At 48.2% G+C, this 24,956-nt stretch overlaps 1 protein-coding gene across 1 annotated transcript; it reads right to left on the bottom strand.

The window, feature by feature from the left end:
* Positions 1-1,566: 1,566 nt before the first annotated feature.
* TBL3 (transducin beta like 3) lies at positions 1,567-23,049 on the bottom strand. The gene is made up of 22 exons (XM_044981056.1): positions 22,898-23,049; positions 20,802-20,853; positions 20,573-20,668; positions 18,822-18,869; positions 14,900-15,041; positions 14,220-14,304; positions 13,382-13,552; positions 12,945-13,020; positions 12,710-12,806; positions 11,876-12,087; positions 11,568-11,709; positions 10,647-10,705; positions 9,390-9,493; positions 8,544-8,694; positions 7,626-7,856; positions 6,703-6,773; positions 5,229-5,385; positions 4,732-4,790; positions 4,112-4,215; positions 3,281-3,352; positions 2,280-2,438; positions 1,567-1,842 (listed from the first exon to the last, which is right to left on the bottom strand). The coding sequence occupies exons 1-22, from the start codon at positions 22,942-22,944 to the stop codon at positions 1,727-1,729; spliced, it is 2,451 nt and encodes an 816-aa protein (XP_044836991.1). The 5' UTR covers positions 22,945-23,049; the 3' UTR covers positions 1,567-1,726.
* Between the last annotated feature and the right edge of the window lie 1,907 nt (positions 23,050-24,956).

Raw genomic sequence — 24,956 nt, 5'->3', positions numbered from 1 at the left:
TGTTTGTGGGATCTGCTCTTATGGAAATGTATTTGATCAAGAGAAAAATAGGCTTGTAGCTCTTCTGCTTGTTACATGCTCCTTTCTGCTGGTTGCTGCATGGTGGTAGCGGGTGGGGGTGGAGGTCTAGCTAAGCCTGGTTTCTAGTTCCGTTTCTGGACAAGACAATTAGGACAGTCACAGAAGAGGGTGAGTTTCAATGCAAGAGCTCCCATTTGATTTCTGCTGTATCTATCCCATTGCCACCTTTGCGCTGCATATCCAGACTTTGACCCCGAAGTTCTCAAAACACTTGAAACAGGCTGGCTGAATGTCATTATCCCCATTTTACAGACTGAGGAAACCGAGGCCCAAAGAGGCTAAGTATCAGAGCTGGGGATAGAACTCAGGCCTCTTGACTTGGCCTTAACAGTGAAAAATCATTGATAACTTTCTGCGAGAATATGGCAGCAATCAGCAGATTCCCCCCAATCAGGTTTCCATAGAGAGGATTTTCAAACATTTCAGGATCTGAATATAAGTGCTTGAAAACACATTCACATGAAAGAGTTCTTGGCACAGTAAAAGTGATAAGCACAATTACATGGAGTGGTTAGAGAGCAGGGGATTCAGATAATTTCCCATTGATTTTCTACATAGCCTTGGGTGAGTCACCTTCACCTCTGACCCTCAGGCTAGCAGCTTGTCAAGCTGCCACACTGCCCTACTTCAGAGGGGTACAAGGCTTAATTAACACCTGTCCTCCGATGGAAGGTACTGAGTGTACAGTATTAGCACAGAACGTTGTATTTAAAATGGAAATCAATACAGGCATCAAAGTTTTTCGAGCTCAGAATGAAGACAAAACATCTGTTGGTACTGGAGCGATTGGTGAAGTGCTGGAAATCACAAGCCTCCACCTGGGTTTGCTAAGTTTGCATTCAGTAACATCTCACTCCTTTTCCCCCTGGTATTCTGCTGTTAATGTCCATGCAACAAAGATAAAACACACACACCAATGTGCATATTTTGCTTAGGGTGCCAGAGTTTACAGCAGTGCAGATGTGCTGGGCTGCTATTGCAAAGATGTAGATTAGCAAGCAGCTCAGTAACAATGAGATTTAGGGCTTTTACCATGTGCTCCTATGACCCTCCAAACAGCTTCAGTGATGCAAGTCTACTGAATCCATCCCAGGAAACACTGCATGTCTCTGTCTTTTTCTCGGGTAGAATGGAAAGCTGGTAATGCCCACCCCCTCCATGCCCCAGGTTACCCTAAAGAAAGGGCTGTGTGCACCAACACCCAACCTACACAGCCATAAGCGAGCTGAAGTCTTAGCAAGCTCACCACAAGCGAGGGATACTTCCCTGGAGGTCAATACAGAGGAGAATGAGCAGAGATACAGGCTGGTGCACAGACAAAGATAGGGGGGGTTGGGATGGTCTCACAACACGGTGCAGTGCTAATGATACGAGGACGTTTGCTCCAGAACAGACACAGGAGGACTCAGACTCGGGCAGGCAGCCTATCCCCTCGGTATCTACGGCACTGAGGAGACAGCAAGTCGAGACTGGACTCACTCATTTATAAAATCAAACTTGAAATATTTATTATAAAAATACTCAAACTGCAACTTGGGGTGGGGTGGGGGGAACTAACGTTAGCGTCCGGCACTTCAGTCAGTGTGTGCGGGTCCTTGGATCACCAGTCATTCCCCTCGGTATACTGCAAGCAGCATATAAAAGGTCACAGACTCATGTCCTCTTCCCACTTTGACACATCTGCTAGTCTCATATTTTGCCACATGAAATCGATGAACATGGAGGCTTGCAATAAGCGGCCTAGTCTCTGGAAATGGCGCTCTGTAAAGAGGAAAGAAAAATTATGGCTCAACAGAAAGGGTTAAGTTCAAGGCAAACCAGGGCGAATTCTCTTCTCTGCCCTGACTGAGGCTAACGGGGGAAGGAGAGGAAGCTGAGTGTGTATCATCTGCACAGACTTCGAAACATTATTTTTTAGTGCTGGGAATAAGATGCCAGGAAGCAATTATTCATTCCACATAGCACAGACATGAGGATGGAAGGGCAATACAGCAGGCAACACTATAATGTATTGTTGCCTACAAGCTGTGTCCGGGGCACAGCTCGGAGACCTGGATCTAGGGCACGGCTGAGATCAGGCGCAGTGTGCTGGTGCTGGGGGAGTTGCCACAGGAGCACCTCTGGATGGATGAGCCACTGAGTGAGACACTGTGCCACCGTTTTCACGGAGCTGAGATGCGGTCTCTTTTGTAACTCACCAGTGTACGGCAGAAGGGATTCCACAGCAGTTTTGATCCCCTCATACTGCAGGAGACACTCTGGCGCTTCGTGCTTTAGGAGGGTTTCAAGGACAGCCTGGGCCTCATGGCAGTTTCGAGAGTTTGTGTTCCATGTCACCAAAAACTTCAACACTGACTCTACAGAGAAAAGCCAGTAATTCAGGAGTGTGGGGTTCACACACGCAACCTCAAGGGCAACATCACCCCACAAGAGATGCCAGTTCAGGAGGGATCTGTTTTCATACCCGCCAGGTCAGGTGAGCTTCCATGCAGGACTGAGTGACGAGCTTGGGGGCCAACAGTAATTGTATATAGAGTCACTCACTGGATTGATTGTGACACAGGTTGATTGAGAACAACTAATTGTAATGTATGGAAGTGGCCTTGTGAACAGAGACAGTGACAAGGATGCAAATCTCCAGGTTCTAAATTCCTAGCTCTGCTCCTGACCCAACCTGGGCAAGTTACTTAATAAATATATGGAGACATACCTACCTCCTAGAACTGGAAGGGACCTTGAGAGGTCATCGAGTCCAGCCCCCTGCCTTCACTAGCAGGACCAAGTACTGATTTTGCCCCCGATTCCTAGGTGGCCCCTCAAGGATTGAACTCACAACCCTGGGTTTAGCAGGTCAGTGCTCAAACCACTGAGCTATCCCTCCCCCCTGTGTGCCGCCATTTCCCCATCTGCAAAACAGGGCTAATAGAACGGGTGTTGTGATGCCTTGACATGCCTGGATGGAAAATGCTACCAGGGTGAAAAGGAACATTGCACGGCAGCGGTTTGTGGCCACAGACCAGCCTGTAGCGGGCTCGCCACTGGCACCCTCACTGATAGCAGCAGTCGCGCTGGGCAGGCTGGGAGGCCAGTGATGAAGGGTGAATATAAGGAAGATTCTAGTCTTTCTAGTTTCAGTACAGAAAACAGGCTTCTAATCTAAAATACTCTTTTAGGTCACACGAGCAATAGCTCAACCAACCTTTCTGATCCTTCCGCAGTCTAAGGATGTTCTTTTCTAAGTTCTCTTTCCCATTGGTTTCCTTAAGGATAACTAAAGGGGAAAGCAAAGAGACAGGAAATAACGGTATGGTTAACTTCTAGAAAATAAAAAGGTTACAATCAGAAGCCGAGCTTTGGAAGCAGAAAGTATCCAACAATTTGAGGTATTTAATGAGTGTGCAACACTATATCCTAAGGCTCCCTGTACTGTGTCAACACCCTGGCTCAGCCCAATTCCTCATCACCAATGGAAAAGCATGAAAGCTAGGTCTAGTTTCTCTGCCAAACTCCAAACCTGAATCTGATCTCCGGGGAAACCAAATCAGCAACCTGACCCTCAGCGCTGTGAAGAGCTGTTTTGTGGAGTCACTGCCAGGAGCCAGGTGCTCGTTTAAAATGCAGACAAATACTGCAAAGTAACAATTAATCTCAATAAAGATTCTGGTTTCAGACTGTTGGCTTTAGGGATGAAAGCTGCCCTGTCCTCTGTCTCACGGCCCACCGCCCCGGGACAATCAGTCACTGTGCATGTCGCTCAGAGGAGCCATTGAGGTCTGTACGGTGCTGTGTTTAACGTCGGTCATGCTCTGACCTTTCCTGAGATGCACTTGTGCTTTGAGATCAGAGGAAACATTTGCTGTTGGGCACAATGCAGTGGGGCAATGGTGATTTCAAAACAGAAAACAGAGGTGACAAGAAAAGGGGAAAATAGAAGTGGGAGGCTCCTGGACTCTGGGTTTCTGTCTCCTTTACCTGACAGAAGGGGATGATTTGGAAGACTACAGAAAGAACACTGACAGTGGACACCTACCCTTGATCACTGTCAGCACCGTGTGTGGCCGATCCAAAGAGATTGCCAGCCCTAAAGCTTTCAGGTACTTCTTCTCGTGGAGCAGGTTGGAAAGCTCTTGATCTCTGTAATGCAGTCAGGAAGAAGAGGTTGTCAGAGGTTGGTTTGCTTGAGAGAACAAAACGTTATGCAGAATGCAGCAAATTGAATGGTAACAATGCATAGAGATTTAGTGCCAAGAAATAGGCTAGCCAGTGAAAACCTCAGTGCCCTCATTGTGTCGATAATTATCCTGGCATTATGTTAAAGGGGCTCCTGAGCTATTCTGTGCTGGCTGACACAGGAGAAAATGAATGATGACTAAGTTTCAATGGTCTGACTTGGCTTATCTCAGCAGTACAGAACCTTGAAGTTCATTGACTTCCAAGTTAATAGTTATTATATGAAGACTTTATGGGAAGCAAAGATAACCTACACCAGTGGATGAAGAGCTAAGAGAGATTACAGGGCAGACAACCAGATAAACAAAGGCTTTGCTTTATGAATAAGAAGGAATGGGAAGGCTTAAGTGCAGTTTCATGGGGATGGCACATGATAAAGGAGACAATATACTATCCAAAGTATTGCTCAGGGTTACTCACTTCATAATCTGCTCCTCCTGCTTAGCTTGCTCCTCTTCCAGCTCAATTTCAGTGACATCCTTTAACAGATCACAACACAACCGCTGTCAGTCTTGTTTAAACAGTTTGATTTCCTGCCCATCTTTTCAGCAGGAGCCTGTGCTCCGCAACCAGATCTTTATGTGGGGTTTCAAATGCTGAATCTAGCTGCTCCCCAAATTATTTAGAGCACCATGGACCTCACCCCTTCCCAACCCATCGCTGGTGCTCCCACTGTGCCTCTCGTTGCTTGCAGGCTGCTCAGGGCCATTTCCTGCCTCTGCCTTTAGAGAGAAGTGGCCAGTGCTGTTCTGGAGCCTCAGCCAAAATCAATATCTGCCTATCCCCATTTTACAGATGGAGAGGATGAGGAAAGCAGAACTCAGGCAGCCTGGCTCCCAGTCTTGGATTCTGACCACTAGACCACACTCCCTCCATTCTTTTCTCAAAGCAAACTGAAGGAGGACCATGTTCGATACCTTCCACAGGATGACACAGGAATCGCTGGATGCTGTCACGACCAGGTCATCCTGTCTGTTACAGTGGAGACCCCACACTTTATCTTCATGACCGTCTAAGGTTTTCACACACTCATTTGTTTTAATCGTCCAAAGTTTCAAGAGCCCATCGGAACCGCTTTTGGAAAGGGGAAAGAGAAACCAAACGTAAGCCCCTGGATTAAATTGGCACTGGACAGTCCTAGTCTTGCTCTGCTGCATCCTGTCAGAAGTGAGGGCTTGGTAAAAGTGACACACCATCACGGGACCCTGTCAGGTAGTGGTCTGAGCACTGGCCTGCTAAACCCAGGGTTGTGAGTTCAATCCTTGAGGAGGCCACTTAGGGATCTGGGGCAAAAATTGGTCCTGCTAGTGAAGGCAGGGGGCTGGACTCGATGACCTTTCAAGGTCCCTTCCAGTTCTAGGAGATTGGTATATCTCCATTTATTACCTTTTTAACTAAACCAAATGATGCTATGAACACCCCCTTAGAGTATTCTTTCTATCCTGGCTAGTCACATAGCCCCGACCATGGCAGTATCTGAGGCACTCAGAATCCAAATGTATGTACCCTCCCAGCACCCCTGGGAGGCAGGGCAGTGCTTTTATCCCCATTGTACAGACAGGGAACCGAGGCACAGAGAGAGTAAGTGACTTGCCAGTGACAGAAAGTCGGTAGCAGATGTGGGAACTGAATCGGCGTCTCCCAAGACCCAGGCTAGTGCTTTAGCGGCTGAACCATTCTTCTGCTCTGAACTAAGAGTTTTAAACCTCAATGTGCGTCTCGCTGTGTATGCAGCTCATTGGCTTTTTCCATTTCTCTCTGCTTGGAGAGTGCAAAGATCATTCATGCAGGTTTTACTTCTGTTTATAACCAGTAAAGTCAGAAAATCCTTTCCTTGAGGGGTCTGCATTCGTTTCCCTTTGGCTGATTAACCCTTCCTCTGCTGCTCATGCCCTCTACAAGAGGTGAAATGCCCCTCCAGAGTGGCCCACGTATTGGGTATATCATGTCCCAGACAGTTCAGTGGAGGTTATTAGAACACAACAGCACAGGTGCTAGACTGGAGGACACAACAGGGGCGGAACTGGCACTTCAGGAAAGCTCAGCAGAAAGCGAGGATTTTCCCATCAGCAAGGAGAACGTACAATTCGCTTCTGGGAAAAGGCTACAGCCAAGGCGGCTAGTGCTGACTCATCTGGTTGCTGGTTTAAGACCCAAATCCAGTGTCAGCATAAGCAGGTGAAACTCCCACTGACTTCAATGGGAGTTTCACCTGCTTACTCCAGAGTTGAATGTGGTTCCCTCTCTCGTAAGAATCCCACCTGCCAAGCATATCTCTCTCCCTGGGAAAGGGGATTTTCAAATCAACAACTCAACCTCCCGCTCAAGCCTCTGTTTGCCAGTTTGCTGCACTGGCCTAGCTTCACTTAGGCTCCTAGAGAAAGGTCATACCTACTAAGCAGCTGTGTCCCCCGGCTCACGAAAACTATCTTCAGCACAGAGGCGTCGTGACCTTCAAAAGTCTGGGGGGAGGAAAAAAAAGTATAAAAAGTAGTAACAGAATATTAGACAGCCAGGTCACACGGGAGACCATGCCTCACTGTTTGGGGCGAAGAGGCAGTTTGGAATGGCGCTCATCTTTCACGAGAACAAAATCTGTACCCAGATTCTAGATAAAGAAGTTCCAAGCAGACAGACCATATCCCCGGAACCTGTGTTTTGCTACAGCGTGGGAAAGGTACGAGGGAAGAAAAGACGTATCCCATACTACTTTAGAAAAGCTTAGTTTAACTGCTTGAACATGCAAACCAAGGTTAAATCACAGCATGATCAGAGCGAGACATTTACATTAACTGGATCAGTCAGCCGCTGAAAAGTTGATTCACCTGCTTATTGTGTCAAGCAAACATTAAGATGGGAGATAACACCACTGGGGAAGAGTCACGTGGGGATCACAGCACTAGGACTACTAAGTTATCTAAAGGTAGGAGCATGCAATAAGAAGGGTGCAACTTAGCGTCTTCTAATAATGAGACAGACTGGAGACATGTTTCTCCATTGAAGACCAAGAGTCAAATTACTCTGTTCTATGCCCATTTCCTCCAAGGTCCTATCTGTGTCACGTCAATCCAGCCTGCACTGCTCCTGGGTTGGCCAGAGAAGGAAGCAGGTTACTCAAGAGTACTGCTAAGGGGCTTGCTGCCTGTGCAGGTTTCAGACCCTGATGGCCTGGAGAACAAACCCAGGCCTGAACAGCTTTTTCCTCATCATGGCAGTGTGGTTACACTTCTGCTAGTCTGGCCAAGCCGTGTCTGTTTGGAGCAGCCACATTCAAGTGTTTGTCTAGACGACCCGGGAGTATGAATTTTCATTACCTTCAGACAGCTGAAGTCATGAAGACCCCACAGCTTCACAGTGCCATCTGCTGAGGAGGTGGCCAAGACTTGATCCACAGGAGAAAACTGCACGCACCAGATCCCACGCGTGTGTCCCGAGAAGATGCCCATCAGAGAGCAATCAGGACAGGACCACAGCTTGGCCGTCCTGTCCTGTGAGCCAGTGGCAATCAGTTTGTCATTTGGAGAAACCGCCACACTATTTATATCCTAGAGAAAGTCACACAAAAGGAGTAAAGCAGTGAAATTCTCTTGCCAGCACTAACCAAACACCTGGTTAGCCCAGGGCTGAGAACGGAGGTGTGAGAGAGGTACAAGTTCTGGCTATGCTCATTCTGAGCCCTCAAGAGTCATTGTTCCCAGGACCTTACCTGTGTTACAGCTAATACGCCTGTTACAGCTCAACTAGAAACTAAATACAACATTTTCCTGCGATGTGATCTCCCCAGAGATGTGAAATCTTTCCTTTTGTGTAGCTGTTCTATGCTTATAGGCAGGTGCCCCCAAGCCAAGTCCCACTAACTCCGTCAGTCTCAGACACACGTCTGTTTCCTGTACTGATCTGAGATTCCTAGCGGAGAACTAAAACATCTGACAAAGAGAGGGGAGAAAAATACATGCCCTGGCTTGGGACATTTTTTTTTTTTTAGCAAAAGGAACAAAATAGTTTCAGGGGGGATTTCCTGAGCCTCCACTTTACAAATAAATCACTGATTTTCCTTGTCTGATGTCAGTGGAAGTTATTTCTTCAGTCATGTTACTGCCTGGAATCCAAACAACATATGTTTTATGAAGAACTGAACCTTGCTGCCAAAGGCACTCAAAGCACAGATCACAAGAACGGCCTCGCTGAGCTTCCACAGAAAAAGAACCTTCTCAAGTCCACTGAGATTTTACCTTGTTGTGACCCCTCTCTGTTACGTGGGCATGAAGAACTTCAGGGCGAGAGACCAAGCCTGCTTTTGCTTTGGCAGCGAGGGACTCTGGGAGATTCCAGACTTTGATGGTACAGTCTTGGCTGCTGGTGACTACAAAGCTCTCTTTCATTCTGGAAGCAGGAGTGGGGTGAAGATATGAAGAGGAAAAATGTCAAATGCAATAAAGCAAAACAATTGCTTCAGCTGCACAGAGAAAATGGCTTTTCTTTCCCCAGCGCCATCCTACGCACTCAGTTGGGATTTCAAACAGCTCAGTGTTTTAATGTTTCCAAAAGCTGCAGTTCATTTCATTTCAACCCTTACAACTGCCGTTCAGCTATTCACCACAGGCACCATTACTCCTCTGGGCCAAATCTCACTTAATGAATTGCACCTTTCGAATACAGAAATTGGACTCCAAAGAGAAACAAATGTGAAGAAAGTAGAAGAATTTATAAACAAGCAAGATTTCCCAAGCAAGTTCTATTATCTCTGTGTTTCTCCTCGGTCCCAAACCCTTCCCTTTCTAATTCACTGTAAGGTAATCCAGGAGCTAGATAGATCAAGGCTCCTGCAGCTTTTTGTTCCTCTAGACAAACTTGAGCCAGCTGGACAAAGAGGAGAAGCGCAAACATATGAGCTGGGGGTGGTGAGGCAAAAGGATGGGCCAAAAAAAGTCTCTCCTCCAACTTTATCCCATTACAAGTCAACACGTTTACCCTGACGGGCCTGGGATACCTCAGAGGCAGCAGCCTTGGTTCACACCGACTGGGGTTTCTTCACTGTGAACACAGACCACATGTAAGAAGAATGATGCCTCTGTTACCTTGAGCAAGACAGCGCACCCACTCCATGGGCATGACCCAATCCTTCGGCCACGCAGACCACATCGCCTGCTTTATCCATCCGCCAAACCCGGAGGCTTCTGTCCTGAAACAGGAAAGGAGGAAAACAGTTATACTTTTCTGACAAGTGAATAGATTAGTATTAATAGCCAGTGGGCCTGGTATTAATCTATGCCTGCAGTCATTTCATCACCACCACTTCAGGGCACAGACAGACAACTGTAATGAGGGATTACATCTTACAGGACCAAGCAATATTCATAGAATCACAGAAATGTAGGACTTAATAGATTATCTAAATTCACCCTCCCGTGCTTAAAAATCTTCCAAGGGGATTCCACAGCCTCCCTATTATCCTTTTCCAGTGCTCAGCTATTCTCAGAGTTAGAAAACTCTCTTAATATCCAACCTAAATCTTCGTTTCTGCAAACTAAGCTAGACAAATTAAAGGTAATTTTAATGGTAAGCTAAAATTTACATTAGTTACTTTATTTTTGAGCATGTTGAAGCAGCCTGCCCCTTGTCTCCTTACCTCTGATCATCTATGCTACATGCTGCTCCCAGGCACTTTTGCAGCAATGAATAGCTCTGAGCTCACATGCTGGAGAGAGACACTTACTAAGGGTACGTCCACACTACCTGATGGATCGGTGGGTAGCGATCAATCTATCGGGGATTGATTTATCGCGTCACGTCTAGACACGATAAATCGATCCCTGCCGCACTCCCTGTCGACTCCGGAACTCCACCAGGGCGAGAGGCAGAAGCGGAGTCAACGGGGGAGGTGCGGCCGTCGATCCCGTGCCATGAGGACGGGAGGCAAGTCGAAATAAGATACGTCGACTTCAGCTATGCTATTCTCGTAGCTGAAGTTGTGTATCTTACATTGATGACACCCACACCAGTGTAGCACAGCCCTACAAGTAGCACAAATACTAAAGATCACAGGAAGATAAAACAACTGGGATTTCCTGTTGGGCCAGTATAATAAAACCAATCCATATTTTTCTAAGGACAATGTTAAAAAAAAATGATGGGAATAAGAAGACAGGATTTAAAAAGAGCTTGGAGATCTAGGACATCTCTAGAATTTCAAAGGTGGGGTGGACAGAAGTTTCCATCGGTACAAAAGCCCTTTCCAAAATCAAGGACAATGAGCAGAAAACTGCCCACAACAATAAAGGTCACTGTGAGCAATGGGCCTTACTACGTACCCAGGAAAGGAAACATTCTATTACCTTAGCACAGCTAGAAAACATCAAGCCCTTCCTGAAGACGTCCAGGGCAAGAACCGTGTCTGAAAGGAAAGACGGCAGCAATTACTGTTAATTATTTGTAGCGCCGAGTTGGGGACCAGAACCCTATTGGCCTAGGCATATTTCAAACAGAATAAAAAGATTAATTCTACGCACTTCAGAGCAGGGTCAAATATAAATCAAGAGATAACAGATGGAGGCAGACAGATGGGGCGGCGCAAGGGAACAATGGGGATACTGGTCAGCATGCTCAGCAGTGGTCTCAGCACACCACTGGGATAACCACTGCCAAGTTGCTGTGATGGCTACGAAAAAAAAAAAGAGGGAGTTTTAAGAAGGGTTTTGAAGGCTAATGAGTTTTGTGGATGGTTACAGGGAGCACCTCCCACGCATGAGGGAAAGCAACAAAATATTGTATTTAGACAACGGAAATGCATGAAATAATGCAGAGTCCACCGCCCAGTAAGGGTGAGGGGAAACTCTGTGGCACTTAAAACCACCCCTACGCTGTGAGCTCTGTCGTTTTCTAGTAAGTACTTGGCTATGTTTGTGGACCTGGTGTGATTTGATTAGACACTTGCAGTCACAAAGTGCATCAACACTCAGAGTTGGTCTTCGCCCCCACACACCCTATCTAGAATTTAAGGGGATTTCAGTGCTGGCAAAAGATGCTAAACCAACAGCCCTAGAGAATAAAGGCTTCTCAATAAGCAAAACAGGGACAGCATGGAGAGCAGCAAGAGCTTCCATGCACACCGCCTGCAGAGCAGATGCCTCCATCCTGCTCTGGAGAACTAGAGGGCACTGCCGCCTCCACGCAGACGAGTCTTGGGAGGAGAGAAGCCAGTTCCAGGGGTGACCCACGCAGCTCCTCCCTGCTCAAGCCTCTAGGTCCCTGCGTACCTGTGTGGCCATACAGGATCTGGCAGTGCGACGTTGCCAGCTCAAACACTTTTAGCTGAGGGCTGTTGGTAGCCACAACAATGTGAGAGTCAGCAGGGCCAAGGAACCGCACATCCAGAACCTCGTCGTTGTAACCTGCAAACTGGGGGCAACGAAACAAGAGACAGCTTAATAGGCAGGAACAAGCTGGCGAGAGAAGACCCAAATGACAGCCACGGTGGCTGGTAGCACTGCATTCATGTGCATTCCTGGGGATCTTTCATTTGATGCCATGCTTAAAAGAGGCACTGAGGTTTGGTAGATGGTACCTGCTTTCTGAGCTGAAGCGTCTGGGCATCGTAGAAGATGATATTATGCTCAGCAGTCACAGTTGCGATCTCATTTTTCCCAGGCACCAGCATGCAGTGTGTCAGACTGTGTGTGCTGCACTCTTCTTCCTCCTTGGCATCCACACGTTGGTAGGGCACAGGCTGGGTGTACACGCAGGCAGCTGTGGCGGCTTCCCAGATGTGCAGGATCCCTAATGCATGGGATGTATACTGCCTGTAAGTGGCATTATATTACCTGCACAGTATGCTCAGAAAGGTCCTCCAGCCTTGTCTATAGGAGACAGCTGTGCTGGTTTAACTAATGGTGTGATTTTTAAACTGATTTAGTTGCGCGAATGTGAAACGCTGCCAGACTTAGTTCAGGTTAGCTAAAATTGATTAGGAACAAGTTTAAGGTAAACCAAAATAACCCACTTAAACTGAAGTGTCCACAGAGGGGTTCGCACTGGTTTAAAACTCAATTTCATTTAAACCAGTGCAATTTTCTCATGTAAATAAGATGCTTAAGACAGAAGGTGTTTTTTAAATTAAATCTAGACTATGAAATCTGAGCAGGCGTTCATCCCCCACTCATCACCATGGTATCTGGGACTGTAAAAACTTAGCAGAGATAGGGAGGGGGAGAAAGCGCTGCCTTAAATATCCCAAGAGTGCCAGAACAGGTTCATTGAACTGGACCTGGCTTTCAACAGATACAAGACAATGAGAAGCGTGCCAAGCCCTGACAATGGCAGGCCACCGAGTGTAATTTACTCCTTCTTACACCCCGAGTCTGGCAGCGACAAGACAGGAAATTCCATGGGGCTCACTCACCTTTGCTGCCAGCTGTGAGAAAGTGAAGCCCTCGTTTCTTCACACCCAAGTGTGAGAAATCTCCATCCTCGGGTAACAATACTGCAGCCTCCACACTCTGCGAGAGACATTGACAAACCATGAGGCGCAGTAAAAGGTAAGTAGAATTTAACAGCCTGAGAAACCACTTGGAATCAAAAGCAGGTCCCTTTTTTTCCTGACTAGAAGTCAGATATCACCAGGGAAGTAATCTCACCTCATATATAGGGACAGTCCTCTTGGCTTCTCTTGTTTTTAGGTCCCATATCATACAGATTTTATCACGACCAGAGCTGCAACAAAGGTTATAAAGAAAAATTCACTACCACCACCTTCCAGCCAAGAATCTCAAAGCCAAGTCAGACGTGGAGCTGTGGCTAGGTCAGGTGCGGGATGAACAAAGCCACACACAACCCTGTGAGGCAGTTCAGTATTATCTCCAATTTACATGTGGGACACTGAGGCACAGAGCATGATTAGGTGAAACCCAGACCCTCAACTTCTCTCTTGGAGCCCCAACTGAGCCTCAGTGTGCTGTATTGTCACCCCTTCCTTCCCTCAAATAGCAAAGCCCACGGGCAGCACGAGAACGCCATATGTTTCTTGGGGAGGGGGAATCTGAATGGAGATCTGATAAGCCCATAACAAGTTTACCTGATGAGTGTGTCCCTATCTGGAGCAAAAGCCAGAGAGGTGACAGCACTGTAGTGGCCGTCGAGAGAGGCGATACACTTGCTGGATTTCAGGTCCCAGATCCGGATTATATAGTCCATTGAGGAGGAGAAGAGCTGCAAGCGGGAGATATCGGGATGGAACTGGACAATGCTAGCAAGGGAGGGAGAGAGAGATTTGCATAGTGCAGGCACAAACCAATCAGCATCGTCTCTGAGACGGCAATAACGTAAATGTCTAGCATCTATGACAGATCATTCACATTAGCTAAACGGGGTTTAAATTATTGACCTCCTTTGTGGAATCTCATTTATCCACAATCCACCCACTGGGAAAATTTACCATAGGTGTTTGCCCTAGGAAATGCTCTAAAGAGTCCATAAATTGTCAATTGTGGGTATCTGAACTGGAGTTCCCAGATTTCCTTAACCACACCATCTCCCTCCCTATCTTTTCCTCCCAAAGCAACAGCCAGTTATAGCCCTGGTCCCTCCATTAAGCAGATCAAAAATCGGAAACCAAGAACAGTTTTGGATCAGCTCAGTACAGTCATTTGCATTCCCCTTCCCCAGAATGCTCTTCTTACTCAGTCATCTCAGGATAATACTCATGACCAGACTGGGATTGGGCCAAAAGGACTGGCAAAGATTGCAATTGTACAGCAAGATCTGCTAACAGAATTGGGGTCACAAACCCAGATCCCCAAGCTGGTGCTCCTTATTTCAGACAGAACACTTGGGAGGAATTTCAGAGTTTTGGTAAAACTGTCTCTGCTAGTTTCCCTAATGGAAAAGGGAGGATAAAAAGATTTTTTCCTTACTGTACAACCCCCGTAGATCCTTTCAGGTTATGCGTGCAGTACTGTTTGACTACATCCCAGATCTTAATGGTGCTGTCACAGCCACCTACAAGAAGAAAGGACATGAAGGAATTAACAACAGAAATGGGCAACACAGCAGGGCTGGGACAATAGCAGTTGTATCAGTTTCACAGGTTACAAAAGCAGAAGAGGGAAAATGAGAGAGAGAACAGTTAGTCACAACACCCAGGGAGATTTCACGGGTTATAGCACTTCGCATTTTCAGAGGGCTTTGTAAGTATTAACTCACTGGTCCTCACAACAGACGTGTACGGTTACTGTCCTTACTCAGAGATGAGGACCCTGAGGCACGGAAAAGTTAAAGGACTTGCCCAACCCCACCCCCACCCTAACAGAGAGTGAGTTTCAGAGCTGGGTTTTCTGATTTCCAGATATGTGCTCAGACCACTAGACAAGCGTCTCTCTAGGTGCATGTGATAATTTGTAGAATTTTCAATGAATATATTTTTACATAAAAGCTTATCTTCTTATTGCAATAACAGGAAAGTCTTGAGAGGCTCTCAAGTTCTCTTTTGATTTTATTCGAACAGCAGGGATCACTGTCTAACATCACAGAACTTAAGGTCATTTCATCACAGAAACAGACTCCCCCATCATGCGACACTGAAGTCAGACTGTACCTGTGGCCAACAAAGTGGAAGTGGGGTCAAAGATCATAGTGGCCACTGGTGCTGTGTGCACTGCTTTCCACGTACGTCTACACTTGTTCTGTCGCCATTCCCACTGCTTTAACAGCAATGCCCGGCTTCCCGTCACAAGAATCTAACAGACACACAGCAGGAAAAACAGGAAAAGACAAAGATTAAGTTAGCCAGAATATTCACATTCTGCATTGTGTTCACAGCGAAATTTAGAAAACCCAGAGACAGAAAAAAAAACGGGAAATTTCAGTTACCAAAAGAAGCTAATTCTGAAACTAATTTATTTCCCAGCATTTTTTTTTTAATAGCAAAAGCCTGGAAGCCATATAAATAACATAAAAATGTAAGTACATCACAAATGCACTGGACAAAAACGCAATGCTGTAATGCAACAAACAGATAAAATTATGCCCTCCCCCGCATATATCATCAAGTAAGTTTAGAAGCAACTGCTAGTCTTTCAGAAGAAGGCATTACAGATAATAACAAACAGCTAATAAAGGCCTGTTATAATAATTGGGCCCACAAATTTACCGTAATTGTGAGATGTCAATAAGTTCATAAAATGTCACAATAACCTAGAACAATAAATGGTGATGGGGAAAAGATGCAAAAGGGACACAGAACCAATTATATTATAACTCAATGACTGTGTTAAAATTATGCCTGGTAAACTAGAGAAGGGTGGGACCAGAAATTGACAGATCAAAATCGGTGTGTCGGAAATTACGCCTATTTGGTAAATAAGATAATGAGGGAATGGGCTATTCCACCAATCGTTCCCTTTGGGATCCCTAAAAGAAAAGACTTTTGGGGAAAACAAAATTCAAGCTAACAACAATTACTGGTTGGGAGAGAGGAAAAACAGAAGCAGCTAGCTACACCAGCATGGCTGCCGCTCCCACCATCTTCTGGGACCCCGGGATCCACCATGACACCATTGGGCCTTCGTCACCCTGATCCTGAGAGATGTCCTGACCTGATCAGACCAGGCCAGAGAGGACCCAGATGACGTCATCTCTGCTGGCTCTGGCTAAATCCTGTTGGAATTCCAGAGATTTGTTTCCTGCTGTCACCGTCCTCCCCCTTGTGTGTTCTTTTTCTTCCCTATCTTCCTTCTCCTTTTTCTTACTTCTTTCCTTTTGTCTTCTGTCTAATAAGCATCTGGATTAGCCAGCCAAGACTGTACATTTTGCAACATTGCCGTAAGTTAAAAGCAATGGCCTAAACAGCCCGATGCTGGTACAAGTTTGCCAGGAGTGGCTGATGAAACCATGTGCCATGCTTAGGTTTTTCCAGCAGTGAGGCTGCAAGTGAAAGTCAACACCAGAGACAGAGGCTGCATTTTCTCTCTTTACTATTCTTTTCTCTTCCCTCTTTTGTTTGCCTTGTTTTGTCTTCTAGGAAACAAACAGCAACTACAACAGTTCTAGTCCATTTCAACTACCTTCTCTTTTCCCCAAAAAGGACAGTTATCACCACTGTTAAAATGTGAAAGTTGTTAGAACAAAAGTCTTAACATTTTACATTTCACATGTTTTTGCAGTTTTTCTTTCTTTTCTGCATCTTTAGTAAAAGATTAAAAAACAAAGAAACAAATTAGCAGTGTTTGCCAGTGTACTAAGCAGACGGATGTCTCTGTTTCTGAACCCCTAAGCTTTGTTTAAAACTGTTCAGTGTTGGACAGTGACTGGGTCACATTAACATCTTTGGCTCATAATATTCCATCAAAATTAATAACATAGGCTCCAATCCTGCAAACCCTTAAGCACGTGCATATTTGCAAGAATGGGTCTAGAGCAGGGGTCTCAAACATGCGGCCCGCGGGCCGCATGCGGCCCGCGGAGCTCTTCCCTGCGGCCCGCGGAGCTCCCCAGGGGAGCTCCGCAGGGGCCCCCAAGAGAAAAGTGGAGGCTCCCACCTCCGCCCCTCTCCTGGAGCCTCGGCGCATAGAGCGCCGAGTCTCCGTCCGAGCGCCTGAGCCCCGCCCCGATCCGAGCCGCGTGGGGAGGGGGCGGGGCTGGGAGCTCTGGGCTGAGCGCTGCGCTCGGCGTGGAGCTCCCAGCCCTGCCCCCTCACCACGCGGCTCTGAGTGGGACCGCCGGAGACGCGCTCGGGTAAGGCGGGGGGGAAAGCGGGACCCGCCGGGGCCGGGCCCGGGCCGGGCCGGGGGGTGGGGGAGGGAAGCGGGACCCGCCGGGGCCGGGCTGGGGGGGGGAAGGGAAGCGCTCAGGGCTGGGGCAGAGGATTAGGGTGTGGGGGGATGAGGGCTCTGGCTGGGGCTGAGGATTAATGTGCAGGGTCCTAGTGCCTGCCCTCCGCCAGTACTGGCAAGGCAGGCTTCCCTTACCCTGAGCCTCTCCAACCCCAAACCCTCAGCCCCAGCCAGAGCCCTCATTCCCCCCGCACCCTAATCCTCAGCCCCAGCCCTGAGCACCCCCACATCATGAACCCCTCATCCCCCTACACCCTAATCCTCAGCCCCAGCCAGAGCCCTCATCCCCCTGCACCCTAATCCTCAGCCCCAGCCAGAGCCCTCATTCCCCCCGCACCCTAATCCTCAGCCCCAGCCCTGAGCACCCCCACATCATGAACCCCTCATCCCCCTGCACCCTAATCCTCAGCCCCAGCCAGAGCCCTCATCCCCCTGCACCCTAATCCTCAGCCCCAGCCAGAGCCCTCATCCCCCCACACCCTAATCCTCTGCCCCAGCCCTGAGCGCCCCCACATCATGAACCCCTCATCCCCCCGCACCCTAATCCTCTGCCCCAGCCCTGAGCGCCCCCACATCATGAACCCCTCATCCACAGCCCTCACCCCACACTCCAAACCTCTTCCCTAGCCCTGAGCCCCCTCGCATCATGAACCCCTCATCCACAGCCCTCACCCCACAGCCCAACCCTCTTCCCTAGCCCTGAGCCCCCTCACATCATGAACCCCTCATCCACAGCCCTCACCCCACAGCCCAACCCTCTTCCCTAGCCCTGAGCCCCCTCCTGCATCATGTACCCCTCGCCCTCAGCCCCACAGCCCTCACCCCTGCACTCCCTCCTATCCCCAAACTCCGTCCCAAAGCCTGCACCCCCACCCCCTGCCGCAGCCTGGAGCCTGCATCGAGCACAGAGCCTGCATCCAGACCCCCTCCCCCACCCAAACTCCCTCCCAGAGCCTTAGGCAGTAAATCTAAGTGCGTGTTTTGTCCTTTGAGTGAGGTGCATTACTGAGTGTATATATTTATTAAAACTGCGCGCGCTTAGGGGAGGAGGTGGAGAAGAGACAGGGCAGGGGCGGGGCCTCATGGAAGGGGTGGATTGGGGGTGGGGCCAGGGGCAGCAAGGGGGCGTGTCAGTGATGCGGCCCTCGGGCCAATGCACTAGTCCTCATGCGGCCCTCGGGGTCATTTGAGTTTGAGACCCCTGGTCTAGAGTTAGCTCATGGAGTAAATTAAAACAGCAGCTGGTACAATCTATGCACATGAAAAAATTGAATATATTTGATTGTATCCCTTTCCCTCTACGTTTTTTGTCTTCTTAGATTATAAGATTTTTGAGACAGGGACCATTTCCCTGTATGTGTTTGCTCGGAGCGTGTCACAATAAAGTTTCAATCCACATTGCTATCTCTCGGCACTATTGTAACATAATTATTAAATAATAATTCCCTTTAATTTATACCGGATGCAAGTTTGTTGGAAGTAGCAATTCCGACTGCACAAAATTTATCAGAAAAATCCTGTCAGAAATTAAAGATGGGAGAGTCCAATCAGACCCCATTTGGACCATCACCCTTTGTGAGTGCAGGATGATTCCATGCAGAATATTCTCCAGGGCTGACATGATTATGTATGGGACCTATTAAAGTGGGATGGAAAATAAGGAACCGAGGGTAACTTGTCACATACCTCATCATCGGGGCTAAGAACAAATGACGTAATGTCCTCTTGTTCATCCTATAAATGGAAGAAAGAGGCAGTTAAATCATCTGTGCAATATTTTTAAATGCCATGTTGCCTATTCTCTTTACAGGTGTTACATGGCCTACACATGCTACATCGTTTTTTGCGCTCACTGAGTGTGCGCTTCATCACAGAATCTCCTGCAGAGGCAACTGCAGAATACCCATGAACAAGTAAGACTAACAGGACTGGGTAGATTGTACAGGGCTAAGGAATCCTGGTTCCCACAATGCTACTCTTCTTTCCCTGACAGCAGTTCCAACCTGTGGACATGGGGGACAGGGACAGAAACAGGGTGAAGTGTGTGAATGAGATATCTTCCCAGGGAGCTGCTTCTAGCTTTCATTTAGCTCACGTCACTGTCAATGGCAATCCAAAAGGTGAATAATTTCCAGAGAGACTGTTCACAGGCAAGTTTCCTACTCTGACCAGAAAGCTCCCATGCTGACTATATCGCTTCAGCCCACCAGGATGCATGTCTGCAAGCACATCTCACCACCGGGGTCTGGAGTTTGAGACTAAATCCAATTTCCCATGATAAATAACAAGTACATAAGAACCACCATTCTGTGTCAGATCAATGGTGCATCTAGCCCAGTGTCCTGGCCTGAGAGTGGCCAGTGCCAGCGCTTCAGAGGGAATGAGTAGAACAGGGAAGTTTTGAGTGATCCATCCTGTCGTCCAGCACCAGCTTCTGGTAGTTGGAGGTTTAAGGACACCTGGGGAGCATGTGGTTGCATCCTTGACCATCTTGGCTAACAGCCATTGATGGACTTATCCTCCATGAGCTTATCTAATTATTTTTGAACCCACGCATACTTTTGGCCTTCACAACATCCTCTGACAACGAGTTCCACAGGTTGACTGTGCTTGTGTGAAGAAGTACTCTCTTTTGTTTGTTTTAAATCTGCTGGCCTAATAATTTCACCGGGGAAGCCCTGGTTCTTGTGTTATGTGCAGGAGTAAGTAACACTTCCTTATTCACTTTATACATTCATGATCTGATAGACCTCGATCATATCCCACCCGTAGTCATCTCTTTTCTAAGATGAACAGTCACAGCCTTTTTCATCTCTCCTAATATGGAAGCTGTTCCATACCCATGATCATTTTTGTTGTCCTTCTCTGCACCTTTTCCAATTCCACTATATCTTTTTTTGAGATGGAGTGACTGGAACTGCACGCAGTATTCAGGGTGTACCAGGGATTTATATAGTGGACCATGACTGCACAGATCCCACTTGGATGGGTAGGAAAGTGGTCCTTTGAAGAAGCAAAACCTGCATGTAGTACAATAGTACTGGGAAAAAATATATTCCCGTTCATTCCCTGTGCAGACAGTGCTTGTTCATGGAAACTCAGAACTGCTTCTTTGCACCACTGAAAAAGGCCCTCTTTTATAGTGAGACATGAAACTGTATTAGCCACTTCCTAGCAAGAACTAAACTTTGAAAATGTTTTCAAATCTCATAGTAGCCAGGGACATAGCAAATAAATAATCAATCTATCTGCCTAGATTCAGATACATTTCTCATTCTTCAATACTCAAACTTTCGTCTCAATGCCTTTAGATGAATGCCCCAGTAATAAAGGTAAAACACCCTTTGAAAGTCATTTGAAAATACTGACTTAAATACATCACGTTAGTAGATAAAAGTTAATCTAGAAAACGTAAATTAGATTTTGCATCATCTCACCTGTTCGATGCTATGAACAAGGGTTCCTGTTTCTATGTCCATTATATTTAGTTTCGTCCCACATGGGCAAAACATGTGTTTTCCATCTCGGCTGATCTAGGAGAAAAAAAAAAAAGTCTATGGCATCAAAAAGAGAGTTGATGTATGTTTTTATAGATTAGCACCAACACATCATTGTTTACTTTCCTCCCTCAAGATTTCAGTAAAAGAATTTGGGTTTTGGCATTACCTGGACTTTCCCTCCTTTGTAGAAAGGCTCAAATTTCCTAGACATGGCATAGCTGAAAGGAGAAAAAGAAACATAAATAGAGGAACAGTTAAAATAGACTGATTTGTTTACACCATTTGCATTAAAAGCACTTTGAAGTGATTATTCATAGGCAGGAACACTGTATGTACACATCTTACCAGAATTAAACCTGCTAGAAAAATTGTAGCTAAATAAATCTCAGAAAATAAAAAAAGACCAACATGTATAGAAAGAAATGGATTATCTGAGTCATGTACCAGCAACATAAATTACAGTAAAATGCTTCTACGTAACTGCTCAAGTCTATTCCTGTAACATCTTTTCCTTTATGAATCCTCGCTTCAAGTTTGTGAAGACCAGGGATTCCAACAACAAACAACTCTGGATTTCCCAGAACTATTTTATTGTTGTGTAAAGGGACAAGCGAAAGCTGAGTTTCAAATAGAGATGCGTTATCCCACTAAAAGCGTCAGAGGCTGAAATAGCAAACATGCCCCACTGAGACAGCATTGTAACTACTGGTGATTCAATGTGCATCATGTTATGTTTAGGTGATCTGGAACCAGGTGATTCAAATGTAGCAGTGTAAAACAGTAGCCTGAGCACAAAGTCTGCTCACTAGCGCCTTATCACAGTGATGATAATAAGCACTGTTAAAAACCTATAGACTGTAACACACGATAAGATCCTGTCAAAAGTGGGTTTGACAAATCCTACCCTTCTCTACAGTATGGAATCATTCTGGATTAAATCTACCCAGCGTTTCCTTAAGGAGATGAGACCAATATGCCAGAGGTAGAACCAGAAGTTGAACCCTCACTCCCAACGTGTTCTGTGGGGGGTTATTAAATAACAACAGCTACTAAGAGGCAGCACTTTGGGAGGAAGGGAGGAGAGCCTGGGAGGGAAAAGCAACTGGTATCTGACAAACTCGATATCACGTGTCTGTGACAGAATCCCAGACTGATCAAATCCGCACAACAGCACAGAGACGGCCACTGGCTCGGCCCCCTCCCAGCCTTCCTGGCAGACACCCCTATGCCACAGTACCCCTGGGCGCCACAGCAACGCCAGGGCTCCCACCTGATGGCACAAATGGGCCCCTCCACACTGGCGGCAGCACAGGCAGAGAATGCCTCCCCCACGCCAACCCCAAAAGGCTTCTGGATCCCTGAGGCACAAGGGGCCCCACAGGCCCTTTTTGCTCCCCAGGGATCGCAGCTCCCCCCCCCCCGGCCCCTTCGCTCCCCGGGGATCGCAGCTCCCCCCCCCCCCCCGGCCCCTTCGCTCCCCGGGGATCGCAGCCCCCCCCCCCCCCCCGGCCCCTTCGCTCCCCGGGGATCGCAGCTCCCCCCCCCCCCCCGGCCCCTTCGCTCCCCGGGGATCGCAGCTCCCCCCCCCCCCCCGGCCCCTTCGCTCCCCGGGGATCGCAGCTCCCCCCCCCCCGGCCCCTTGGCTCCCCGGGGATCGCTGCTCCCCCCCCCTCCCGGCCCCTTCTCTCCCCTGTGATCGCACCACCCCCCCCCTCCCCGGCCCCTTCGCTCCCCGGGGATCGCAGCTCACCGCCCCCGGCCCCTTCGCTCCCCGGGTTTGGCAGCTCCCCCCCCCCCCCGGCCCCTTCGCTCCCCGGGGATCGCAGCTCCCCCCCCCCTCCCCGCCCCCCCCGCTCCCCGGGGATCGCAGCTCCCCCCCCCTGCCCTGCCCCTTCGCTCCCCGGGGATCGCAGCTCCCCCCCCCTCCCCGGCCCCTTCGCTCCCCGGGGATCGCAGCTCCCCCCCCTCCCCGGCCCCTTCGCTCCCCGGGGATCGCAGCTCCCCCCCCCTCCCCGGCCCCTTCGCTCCCCGGGGATCGCAGCTCGCCCCCCCCCCGGCCCCTTCGCTCCCCGGGGATCGCAGCTGGCCCCCCCCCCGGCCCCTTCGCTCCCCGGGGATCGCAGCTCCCCCCCCCTCCCCGGCCCCTTCGCTCCCCGGGGATCGCAGCTCCCCCCCCCCCGGCCCCTTCGCTCCCCGGGGATCGCAGCTCCCCCCCCCCCGGCCCCTTCGCTCCCTGATGCCCTCGCCCGCCCCACCGCTCACTTGGATTTGAAGCGCAGGGGGGCGCTGCCGGCGCGGGTCGCCTCCATGCTCCCGCTGGGCCCCTCCGCAGCTCGGAATCTCGCTTCCCCGCCCCCCCCACTGTTCGCAGGGAGCACATGCGCTTCCGGCGCTCAGGTTGCCAAGGGCGAAAGCATCACTTCCGGCGCACCAACATGACGTCACAACTCACCTCTCCCGGGCGCCATATTAAGTACGGGCTGGGCGCTCGTAACCACCCCCGCCGCCCATGTTGAGTGCGGGCAGCTCGCCCGGGAGACCCGCGTGCGCTGGGGGTGGCGGGGGGATGGGATCCTTCACCCTGCGCTGCGGTGCAGCCACCTCTGGGTGGGAACGAGGCCACCCACAGCAGCCGAGTCTGAAAACTATAGTGACGTAAGCTGGGATTTGGCCAGTACAGCAGGTTTTACTCCCTACTCGAGACAGTGATGCTGTGCCCAAGCTACCCCCAGAGGGAGGAGGATATACTTTAATTAAAAATATATATATTTTTAATTAAAGATTGCTGCCTCATATAGCCTACGAACAAGCAAGTTTTAAAGCAGCTTTTGCACCTAGCCCAGTTTCACCCAAGGGGTGGGGTGGGGGGAAGGTGGCACGGACAGCCATCACTTGTACATCCTTCCTCTTGCAGAGGGTCTGGCCTATTGGCAGAGCAGACCCTGAATTTGCCCTCAATGTTCACAACAGCCCTTCAAGTTATAAGCAAGTCAGATGGAGAAAGGTAGACATTTCAAATGAGAGTAACTGCATGTACAGCTGTATTACGTGTGCCAAAAGCATTCTGTACGCTTGAGAATGGTCAAGCATGCAAAAGTTGCAGGACTCGCACAAAAATTCTTTGTTAGTCTCAGGCTCTAGGGGTACCCACCTTTATCCAGTTCCTAGGGCTCAAGGCACAACCCTGTCAGTTTAGGCACCCACCCCTACCCTTCTGTGGGCTAAGGCATAACCCTACTCTCTCTGCAGGATCTTTTACCAGTGAAAGAGCTTCACACAGTAATATCCTATTTAACTTGTGGGTTTTGGTGATTGTTAATAAATAGAATGCACATGCTACACAAGCAATGCTCACCACTCCCAATAAGACAGATGAACTTTTCTTGATGGCAAGTCAGGATCAGGTCCATCTGGGGGACTCCAGTTTCTGCACGTCAGTGGCCGAGTGTTGAGGTGTGGTAGCTCTGTTCTTGGACCTGTGTCCTGAAGTTGCTTGCCCAAGAACTTCCTTTTGGACCCGTTTATATAGTGAAACGGGAGTCCTGCCTAGCTGTACCTTAACTAATGATTTTACTAATATATCCTAACATACTGTAATAAAATTCTCTAGCCACTCATACCCCACCACCTTAAATAATTTACACCCAGCAAAATTAATTACGTAACATCAAAGAACCAGAGATCATACAGAAAAATAGGCAAGTGAGGACCATAAAGATAAGAAATGAGGATTTCACAACCACAACTATTGATAAGTTATTTCTTGCTGGACAGAATGCTATCAAACCAAGTTTTCTTTAGCCATCTTGAGATCGGTTTCTTTATCTGGCGATAGTGGGTGCTACTAGGACAGAATCTCCTTAACAGCCTGGTATTACATTGTTTTAGTGTAATTTAGATGGAGTGTGAGGATGCGACTTCCTGCTGCTTAGATTATGGCTGCTGCTCTCTTAATATGGCTGCAGACAAAGGCCTTATCCTTACACACCTGGGATAGGTAGAAACCCTTGGACAATACGCATCTCAATGACAAATTAGTGCAAACTTGTTCATTCTGTACTGTGTTTGGGTTATGCCTCATTATGAAATTAATAAACTTCTACAACTGGGTATCTGAAAATGATTGCTCTACAAGTGCACAGATTAAGTGTCAAATGCAATTGTGACTAGTGATCATTTACTTCCTAATTGTAAAGTATTTGATAAACCAATTGCAAAGATACTCTAGCCAGGATTAACCCCATTTGGGAAAAAAGGGGAGACAAGTGGCTACTCTTAAGGCTGCTTTGAAAAGTGACAATCTGGGGAAGGAACAGCCTGA

The sequence above is a fragment of the Mauremys mutica genome, chromosome 11, assembly GCF_020497125.1.
Source record: "Mauremys mutica isolate MM-2020 ecotype Southern chromosome 11, ASM2049712v1, whole genome shotgun sequence".
Classification (NCBI taxonomy): domain Eukaryota; kingdom Metazoa; phylum Chordata; order Testudines; family Geoemydidae; genus Mauremys; species Mauremys mutica.
The sequence above is the reverse complement of the archived record's forward strand: the minus strand, read 5'-3'. Positions and strand labels throughout refer to the sequence as shown.

Coding starts and splice junctions, on each gene's coding strand:
- TBL3 (XM_044981056.1), bottom strand. CDS start 22,944: ATGGAGGCGACCCGCGCCGGCAGCGCCCCCCTGCGCTTCAAATCCAA. Junction 15,042..18,821: donor TTCTTAGCCCCGATGATGAG/GTATGTGACAAG, acceptor TGTGTCTGTTAG/ATTCTTGTGACGGGAAGCCG. Junction 8,695..9,389: donor GGTGCGCTGTCTTGCTCAAG/GTAACAGAGGCA, acceptor TCCTGCTTCCAG/AATGAAAGAGAGCTTTGTAG.